General features: G+C 48.6%; 1 protein-coding gene across 4 annotated transcripts in view; it reads right to left on the bottom strand.

Moving 5' to 3' along the window:
• Positions 1-10,472, bottom strand: part of ACTN1 (actinin, alpha 1) — a 98,657-nt gene that overhangs the window by 28,355 nt on the left and 59,830 nt on the right. For all 4 annotated transcript variants that reach the window (XM_010846704.1, XM_010846701.1, XM_010846700.1 and 1 more), the window contains exons 4-6: positions 2,522-2,608; positions 604-691; positions 13-91 (exon numbers count right to left, since the gene is read on the bottom strand). In XM_010846704.1, coding sequence (XP_010845006.1) covers positions 13-91; positions 604-691; positions 2,522-2,608 — 254 coding nt within the window. The remainder of the gene's footprint in view (positions 1-12; positions 92-603; positions 692-2,521; positions 2,609-10,472) is intronic.

Raw genomic sequence — 10,472 nt, 5'->3', positions numbered from 1 at the left:
GAGCACACAAACCTTCCGCAGCTTCCCATAGTCGATCAGCTCAGGCCGGTGTCGGTGGATCAAGGCACAGAAGCCGAGGCCGTCCTTCCAGCTGCCCAGGGGAGAGGTGGTGGGGGGTGGCCAGAGGGTGAGTGGAGCCAAGCACTCAGGGCAAAGTGCCAAGCAGGGATCTCATTTTTTCCAGAGATGAACCCACAACCCCTCGGAGCAGGAGTTGGGAGAACAGAGTGGGAAGGAGCCTGCTTGCTGCCACAATCCCAGGCACCGGGTTAAGGCTCCATGGGGTTTGGTGAGTTGTCACGTCCCACCCAAGCCTCCCACCAAGGTCTGGGGCCCTTGTCTGCTCTGTTTCAGAGCCCCAGGCTAGAACTCTCCGGACACTCTCCTGAGGGGGCTCCAAGAGCTTCAACCCAAGATGTATCAGGCAGCAGCCAGAACAGAGTGGGCCTCGAAGGGCAACACTCCCTTTCCAGAAAAGCGACTCCTTTCCCAAGGCTCTGTGTTCTGTTCCAGAGCAGAGACTGACCCAGCCCAGGAGCCCCAGGGGTCCTTGGGGGAAGCAGCCTGGCTTCTGCAAGAGCCCCTCAGCCCCCTGCCACGCACCTTATGTGGAAGTTCTGGATGTTGACGTTCTTGTAAGGGGCTGTCTTTCTCTGACACCACAAGAGAAGCCCTTCCTTCGCTGAAGTCTCTGTGGGGAAGGGGATGATGGGCAGAGAGGTCAGAGTCTGGCTTGTGGAAGGAGGGTGTGGGCTCCTGAAGGACCCCTGTGACCACAGGGTCCTTCACACGGGGGTCCACACAGAGACTCCTAGATTTCAACCCTGCTGCTTCTAGGCCATTAAATCTATTTCCTGGACAAAGTTTGAGACGTTATTTGAGACACAGAAGTAAGCCAGGTATCATTTCAGAACTGGCCACCTGATACATTAAAATAATGAGAAAATGGCCTTTCAAACTTTCAGACTCTCTCCCCCTCACTCCCTTTTATGCAAAGAAATAGCAACAACACAAAATTAAGTCGGCAACCTCTGTCGGGCAGCCACTTTGGGGAGGAAGGGTTGACTGGTCTGTGAAATCTGAAATCTAGGACTCTTCAGACAGGGAGGGCCCGTGTGCCCTGTGGATTGCACACAGTCATGTAAGAAGAAAGCATTAGGACTCCCAGTCACATTTACTGTTCATCTAAAAAGAAAAAACAAGGTCTCCTCATATTTAACGCATGGATCGACACTGCTGCTGTGTGTAAAGCAGACAGGTGTCAGTAAGTAGGGCAGGTATCTGAGGGGGCCCCAGAAGCTTCCGGCCCGGGAGGGCCGCAAACCACACTGCCCCCATGTGTTCACATCTGTGAATAGCAGCTCGTGGTACTCAGTGAAGTGGGTTTCAGTTCACAAAATGGACTTTAAAATGACGCTCAACAATTCCTGCAAAGATAATATAGTAATTCAAGCACAAGAAAATGATAAAAATCTTCAAAGCTAATGCTTCTGCTTTTAGTTCAAGCTCTTTTCAGCAAGATAAAAACAACTATTTACTCAGAGCTGACAAGAAGTCTACCCAAAAGAATAAACTCATCAAGAAAGCTATTTGAAAACCAGATTTGTATCTATTATCACGAACAAGAACCCTAAGCAACTACTGTGGGTATCTATTTAGTCACTTCAGCCCTAATAACCAGGTATCTATAAACCAAACTTAAGACCTTCACATTGCTGTATCACTGTCAAACCAAGATTCCCATAACAAAGCAATTTAATCCACACTGTCCTCATTAAAAATTAATTTCTAGGCCATTAAAATGAATTTTTAAAAATACTTTAAAAATACCTCCAATCTCATCTTTTAAAAATCTGGTTTGATGTGTTTGTATAGCAATGGTGGTGGTGGTGGTTTAGGCGCTAAGTCACGTTTGACTCTTGCGACCGCATGGACTGTACCCTGGCAGGCTCCGCTGTACTCGAGAATTTACCCAGGCAAGAACACCAGATTGGGTTGCTATTTCCTTCTCCAGGATATAGAAATACATGAATATAATTTGCTGAAAAATAAATACACACCTATCAGACATAAAGGTCAAAAACTGCGGGAGTGTGAAACCAAAAGTTTAGAGAGACCACGGCCCCAGACCATGGTGGCCCCTTGCGGACATGCAAGGTGACCACCAGAGGGTGCTATGGGAACAAAGTGGAGGCCCTGTCTCTCTCATGGCTCTCTCCTGACTGCTATTCCCCTACTCTGGGATTTGACAACCCCAGAGCAGTGGTTCCAGTACACTTCCCCACAGCCATCTCGGGCTTTCTCAAAGTGAGGAGGCAACGCAACTCTAGGGGCCAGCACTCCAGTTTTTACTTGTCTGTAGACTAGGAGAGAGCGAGGATGCCATCGATAGACAAGCGGCCCAGGATGCAGCTTGGGATGAAGGACCTCTTGCCCCATGGATCAGGGAGGAAGATGTGATGGTGAAGGCATGGGAGAGGTGGAAGCCTGGGGACAGCATGGAGCAGAGCAGAAGACCTACCTTCCACAGAGATGTCCTGGATGGCAAAGCGGAGGATGATGGTCCAGATCATGCCCAGGGTCATTTTCACATTCCCATCCACGATTTCTACAGAAACAGCAGCAGGACACGTTAGGATGGGTCTCAGCAGGGACAAAGGTCACATTTCCTGAGTGCTCACATCACTCTGTGCACCACTTAGGAAGTCAAAGGCCACACATTCCACTTCTAGAGGGAAGTCAAAAAGTCAGCACAATTATATATCGCAGGTGCCAGGAGGGAAGTCTATTTGGGGGTGTCCTGGGGGACCAGGAGAGTGTGGTCAGTTCAACTGGGTACAACAGGAAAGGCAACAGAGAAGGGGGCATCTTGAACCTGGGCAGTGTCCACAAGCCTAACAGAGAAGAGGGAAAGGACTTCTACGCCATCGCAAATGTCCTGGCACCTCCAGAGCGGAGGACCTCTGGGCAAGCACAGCTCTCACAACAGCCACCCACCCACCCACCTGGGAAGTCAGTGCAGGCAACAGAAATTAACCAACCTGACAAAGGTTTACAAACTGCTACTAGAAGGATCCACTAACTCACAAATCAAGTTCATGATGCCATAACTTGGTATTTTTTCATAAAAAAACAAACAGCAGCTTCAAAATCAAAATTAAGAGATACCCCACTAAATTCAATCTAAGCAGCACCTTCTAGGTTTTTATTTTAATGCTATAAATTCTATGAAGTTTTTTTTTGTCCCAGGCTTAGAGGCAGGACATACAAAGATAAATAAGCCCTGTCTTTAAGGATCCTAAAAGATGTAGTCATTTACAGGCTTGGAGACTGAGCAGATAACAGACAGACTCCTTACCTTTCCTGCTCCCAGGCCAGGAGACAGTAACCTGGCCCCGTGGTGAGCTACTCTCAGTTAAGACTCTCGCATCGAAAGAGTATCTCATTTTTCCCTCCTGACAACAGTAGATTTGGGGGACACCCAACAAGACCATGAGAAGAGACAATGGCCAAGGACCCCTGATCCCCTGAGCCAACATCCACTTGGGTTTGTTTCCCACAAACCTTTTAAACAAAGAGTGGATTCCTGTAAGGAAATTAATTCTAATACCTCATCCCCTTCCACAAAAGAGAGGGCAAAACTGCGTGTTGCTCTGTGACTGGCAAGGTGCAGGCACTGGGCAGTGAGGCCTGGCCCACAGCTGCTTCGGGGGGCAGTGTGGGGGTAAAGTTGCTGAGCCTGCACCAGTGTTCTCAGCAAAGGAAGAACAGTGGCCCCTTTGGGCATGGGACAGGATGTGATTCTTCCTGCTAAGAGGGGGGTTGAAATGTCCCTCCCAGAACTCTAGGCATCAGCAGAGCAATGACCCAAGTCTGAGAAACTCGGTTAGAGAGACAGGGAGCTGCAGCAGCATACAACCATCCTCCTCAACAACTGAGACAGCTGCACACACTCTGCAGAGCATGCTGAGGGGGAAGTGGAGTCAATCAGTCAAGAATCAGTTCCTAAAAGTTTAATATTTTTTATTTTATTTTTTGGCCACATCTCATGGAATGCACGGAGAAGGCGATGGCACTCCACTCCAGTACTCTTGCCTAGAAAATCCCATGGACGAGAGGAGCCTGCTAGGCTGCAGTCCATGGGGTCGGTAAGAGTCGGACACGACTGAGAACTTCACTTTCACTTTTCACTTTCATGCACTAGAGAAGGAAATGGCAACCCACTCCAGTGTTCTTGGCTGGAGAATCCCAGGGACGGGGGAGCCTGGTGGGCTGCCGTCTACGGGGTCGCACAGAGTCGGACACGACTGAAGCGACTTAGCAGCAGCAGCAGCATGGAATGCAGGATCTTAGTTCCCCAGTCAGGGCTCCCTGCAGTGGAAGCATGGGTCTTAACCACGGGACTGCTGGGAAAGCCCCTCCTAAAGGTTTGCTATGCTTAAAATGCTCTTTCACTTGTGACTCCCAACAGTATTGCATCTGTAACATTCAAAGTGTTTATATAAATTGATAAGATAAAAAAGTCTAAATTCATAATACAGGAGTCGGCAAAGAACATGAACAGACACTTCACAAAACACGAAATACAAACCACCATCTTACAAGAATGTCAAACCCACTTGTAATTAGAGATATACCATTTTCCCAGCTATTAAATGAACAAAGTTAAAAACAAGCAAATACACATAATGATGGTAACGATCTATCGTTAGATTGACAGATCTATCAATCTAACGATAGACAGCCGTGTGGCTCTCACCCTGTGGCCAGAAGTATAAATTAGTTTTAAAGAAACACCTTTTGGGGAAATAATTTGTCAACAGGGAGCAAGGCATCTTGAAGTCGCTCAACTTTTTGAGAGTAAAATTCTCTCTCCAGCCCCAGTCAGCCAGTGGTGTGAAATGTAGATTAAGGCTGGCGTATAAAGGCACCTGCTGCCAGGTTACTTATCATGACCCCACCCTGGAAACCCTGTGAAGGTACAAAATACAAGGTGTGACCAAGTGCAGCCCAGACCCTGCCACTCCCTCTGCTCAAAACGTCCAGGGCGTCCCACCCCACTCAGAGCAGCGGCTGCTGGGGCCTCCGGGACCCCTGTCCCCCTCGCCCTGAAGTCCCACGGTCTCCCTGTTGCTCCCCTCTCCCAGGATATCCCTCACCTCCCTCCTGCCTCCACTCACCCTGCATCTTCTCACTAAGCCCTTCCTGGATCTCCCTCTTTACTCTCCTGCAACTGATACACGTATTTTCTTTCTCGCTCTTCCAGAACATAAGCTCCCTGAGGACAATGATGTTTTCGTTTTCCAGCACTGCTTGGAGCCCAGCACTGTGCCTGGCACAGAAACAGCCCTCCATCAACGTCTGCTAAACGAACGAATGAATGGAGGACACCAACCACAGACGCCTGAACGGGCAGAGAACACAACAGCATTCAGGCTCCTCGAGGACTGGATGCAGATCTGGAACAGAGCACACTTGTGCTCAACAAACAGATAATTAACACAGCCATTAAAAATCATAATTACAATTTTTTGATGATTTGGAAAAAATCTTTGTAATTACAGAAGACAAAAATCAGGTATTAAATTGTATGGACACCATCTCAAATCAAGGAGAAATTTTTTTTAACATCAAGAAAAAGCTCCAGGTGGTAATGCCTTTCTAGGGAGTCGAGGCTGCAATGCCACTCCCTCTTGACCTGGGGGGTGGAGGGGTGTGTGTGTGTACCCACCCACCCCCATCTGTTGTTCAGTCGCTCAGTCATGTCCGACTCTTTGTGACCCCATGGACTGCAGCTAGCCAGGCTTCCCTGTCCTTCACCATCTCCCAGAGCTTGCTCAAACTCATGTCCATTGAGTCAGTGATGCCATCCAACCATCTCGTCCTCTGTCATCCCCCTTCTCCTCCTGCCTTCAGTTTTTGCCAGCATAAAGGCTAAATAACCCAGCCTCCTGTTGGCCTTGAGCTCAGAGTCCTCCCAATACCAAGGAAGACAAGACAGCTTCCTCTTTAGGTCTTGCCAACTTACTTCTTTTCTCTTCCAGAAATACCCAACCCCTGAGGAGTTTGCTTACTGAATTTTCAACGCCTACCAAGGAAGCAGTTGCATGCCAGAAAACAAAGGAGCCGAGTACAGGCAAAGAGAGCGATTTGTTTTCATCCCCGTGTCCACCTGAGCCCCCCTCACCCTCAAAAACCCTCCCCAGAATGGATCCTTTCACTAGGCAGCTCTATGTTTGGAGTAAGTTTGTCCATCTCACAGGTGTCTTTATGGCTGATACACTGAGTCCAAAAGGGGGGTGCCATGGCTGTAACCGGGCCCCTGGGGGAAACCCATGATGACAGATTAACAAATGTCTGCTGTGGGTGTGGGAAGATGCCATTCCTAAACCACGGCTACCTATGAAGCTGTTCATATCCTGCTTTTACTCAGAACCTGCCTCTCTCTTGGCCCCACTCCAGGCAGGCAGTATTCAGATGGTGGAATCAATGATGCTGAAGAAACTCCATGTAGTAGAAAACTAGACCCTCCACCCTGGGGGGTCACCACTGCCCAGACCAGTGGCCACCATCCAACCTAAGGACAGACACTAAATCATCAAGCCCACTCCCAGGCTCTGGCACCCAAAGCTATCAGGCTTTCCCTGCCTCTAGATTTTAAAATGAAAATTCCTTCTCAGGTGCTCTCATCTGGTTAAATCCCAACCACTCACCCAGGTCAAGTCTCAATCCCATGAAGTCTAGACATTCTAGAACCAAGTATCACACAAGAAATGGATCTATTGTAACCTCTCCTGTGGTATGGATGCTCCTTGCCTCCGACCTCCACCTGAACATCTTTGGGTGTTCACTTTGAACACCTGATGCTTTTCCCAGAGCACCCACTCCATCCCCTAAGGTTCTGTATGTTTTCCACAGTCTGCCTACCCACAGGATCTCCCTTCCAGGCCTGGTGCTTCCCACCAGGGTCAGCCGGAGTCAAGACCTTGTCCCACGTGATCATCCTTCAAAGGTCTGGGATCTTTCACTGGGGCCCCAATCTGGTCCCCAAGGCTCCCCTGCCAGGACAAATGGCAACGTCTCCTCCCACCCCAACCCCAGGAGAGCTCCTTCTGGGTGATCCATTCCACTGTCTTTGATAGTCTACAGCAGCAAACTTCATTTCATTAAAATAAACAAAACCCTTTCTGGGCCTCATCCGGTTTCCTGGCTCAGCAGCGGGCCGTCCTGGCATGATCTTGGTGCTCTACCTCTTTCTTTTTAGTCGCAGTATAGTTGATTTACAATGTGTTAATTTCAGGTGTACAGCAAAGCGATTCAGTTATACATAGAGACATTCATTCTTTTCCAGATTCTTTTCCCATATAGGTTACTATTAATGCATTGGCTTAAAATGGGAGAGAGGATTTCAAAGAGGGAAGCCTTGGCCTAAAGGTAGCAGGAAGGCTTGGAATGTCTCATTTTAAAAGCAGCTTTAGAAATCTTTCAAGAAGCAACGTCTGTGTTAAGGGAACTAGAAAACTCCAGCCAGCTAGGTTAAGTGACCTCCTGGGAGAACAGAGGTGGTGGTTAGAGTTTATGCCCCTGTCTGGCTGTGCTCCTTACCCCTCTGTTGAGACCACACAGCTAGTGTGACCCGCCACTTCACAGCTGAGGAAAATCAGACGTGAAGGTTCTGTCCTAGACCCCTGCAGAGAGGCAGCAGTGCCCTGGTGATTGGAGAGGTTTAGACTTCAGCTCTGGAGTCCAAACCCCCAGGGTTGAATCTGTGTTCTGCCAAATGGAAGCCACCTGGCCCAGAGCCTGTGGCCAACACACTGCACACTTCCATTCGAGCAGCTCCTCTGAGCCTTCGTTTCCTAGACTGTAAAATATGGCTGGGGATACTACAAGCCTGTCAAAGCATTCTGTCCTGTCTGGCCAGCCACAGATCTGGACCTCAGCAAGTGCTATTCTTGCCCATCTTCTCCTTTCTTCCTTCCCTTTGGTATTCAGTGACACACACACACACACACGGGCTTCCCTGGTGGTCCAGATGGTAAAGAATCTGCCTGCGATGCAGCAACTAACACTACTACCATATATACGTGTGTGTGTGCATGCGCACACACTAAGTCGCTTCAGTTGTGTCTCTTTGCGACCCCATGGACTATAGCCCACCGGGCTCCTCTGTCCATGGGATTCTCCAGGCAAGAATACTGGAGCGGGAAGCCATTCCCTTCTCCAGAGGATCTTCCAGACCCAGGGATCAAATCCAGTCTCTTATGTCTCCTGCATTGGCAGGCAGGTTCTTTAGCACCACCTGGGACTCTCTCTCTCTCTCTCTCTATATATATATATATACACACACACACATATATATATTATGGTAGTTGTTACATTCTCCTTTCTAAAAGTCTGGATTTCTGGCTTCTTTCGAAAAATTCAGAACATCTGGCAACACTGGATATGTATTCCCACTCAGCAACAATTGGTTAGATCTACACAGCAGCTGCCCGCTTAGAAGAATGTGTTTTTCCCACTTCTCCCCACTCCCCACTCATCCCTACTGTCTCTGGCCCACCTCACACATCCTCCACTTCCCTGCCCCAGGGAGCATCTGAGCTTGTAGCAGACTACCAGAGTGGTAATTTCTTTGGCTTCCCATCCCTGCTTAGCTGAAACTTTTTCTGCCAAGTCTTGATTCCTCCCTAAGAGAACAAACAATTCTTTTCTTCTTTGGTACCTTGCTGTACACAAGCCCTTCAAACATTTACTGAGCACTGACTGTGGGCAGCATGCCACTGGGAGCTGGGGCCACAAGGATGTAGGAGACATGATCTCTGCCTCACAGCTCAGGGGGTGGGACAAAAAAGGCACCACCCACAATGACCTCAAGGACTAGCCTGAGTCCCTGATAAGGCAAGGGTCAGCAAGCTTTTCCCGTAAAGGGCCTGATAGGAAATATTTTCAGCTTTGCAGGGATATGGTCTCTGAGACAGTTATTCAATTCTGCCTGCAGCAGGAAAGCAGCCAATAATATGTAAACAAACGGGTGTGGCCGTGTTCCAATATTTACAAAAGCCCGGGTCCGCCAGGTTTGACCCCATGGACTATAGTTTGCCAGCTCCTGTGCTCAAGTTTCTCAGTTTGAGTTTGCTATATCAAACCCCTCAATTTTCAGAAAAAAGGAGGAGGACTTTCAGATCATCAACCAGAGAAAAAGATCAGCTGCTATGGATTTACTCGGAGAAGGCAATGGCACCCCACTCCAGTACTCTTGCCTGGAAAATCCCATGGACACAGGAGCCTGGTAGGCTGCAGTCCATGGGGTCACGAAGAGTCAGACACAACTGAGCGACTTCACTTTCACTTTCCACTTTCGTGCATTGGAGAAGGAAATGGCAACCCACTCCAGTGTTCTTGCCTGGAGAATCCCAGGACGGGAGAGCATGGTGGGCTGCCGTCTATGGGGTCGCACAGAGTCGGACACGAATGAAGTGACTTAGCAGCAGCAGCATGGATTTACTGGAACAACACCCCGCACCCTCTGTAAGGAAAGGCCACCCTCTGGGGCATTTCTCTAGTGTCACTCTGACCTGGATTTGAGTTCCGGCTTTACCACTTGCTGAAGACGGGACTTTGGACAAGTTAATCTTCATTAGGCACATGTTTTCTTTTTGTAAAATGGGGATAACAATTCGAGCCATCTCACAGGGCTATGGCGAGGATGAAATAAGATCCCTGGTACAAAAGGCTTTAGCACAGTGCCTGCTGCAGAGCAAGTGATCAGTAATCACGGTCCAGGTTATATCTACAATGAATGAATGAATGAATGGAGACTGTACTACTCACCTTTTAGTCTCTGGCACCACAGAGGTGCCCAATCCACTGATGAATCCGTGGGACACAGTCCTCATGGGGCCTGGTTATGGTACTTTATTCTAATCACCTTGACCCTCTCCAAGTCCTTCAGAACCGCACACAAGAAACTGTGCCACCTCCTTCTAACCATTAAGAACATGCTAATAATGGTTTAAACTGAACTTTAAACAATTTTTAAAGATTGAAGTATAGCTGATTGACAAGCTGGTGTTAGTTTCAGGTGTATAAACAAATTTTTTTTCTTAAGTAAAAGGGAAAAAATTCAAGAAGCTGCTCTGCAGGGAAATGTTACTAAGAATATTCCTGGGACTTCCCTGGCAGTCCAGCAGTTAAGACTCTATGCTTCCAATGCAGGGGACACGGGTTCGATCCCTGGTCTGGGAACTAAGATCTCTCATGTCTCGCAGTGTGGCCAAAAAAAGAAACCTAAAGCCTTCTGGACACCCATCCTGCAGGGGCTCCCGGTACGCACCAATGTCCACACATTCTCCCCAGGCTGCAGAACTCTGTGCTTGGGACAGGGGAGCACAGCCAGGCCTGCAGAAGGGGGATGTGGCATTCCACACATGTGGATCCCATGGATCCGACAGTGCTGGGCTTCAGCGGGG

Source organism: Bison bison, unplaced genomic scaffold (assembly GCF_000754665.1).
Source record: "Bison bison bison isolate TAMUID 2011002044 unplaced genomic scaffold, Bison_UMD1.0 scf7180017864239, whole genome shotgun sequence".
Classification (NCBI taxonomy): Eukaryota; Metazoa; Chordata; class Mammalia; order Artiodactyla; family Bovidae; genus Bison; species Bison bison.
The sequence above is the reverse complement of the archived record's forward strand: the minus strand, read 5'-3'. Positions and strand labels throughout refer to the sequence as shown.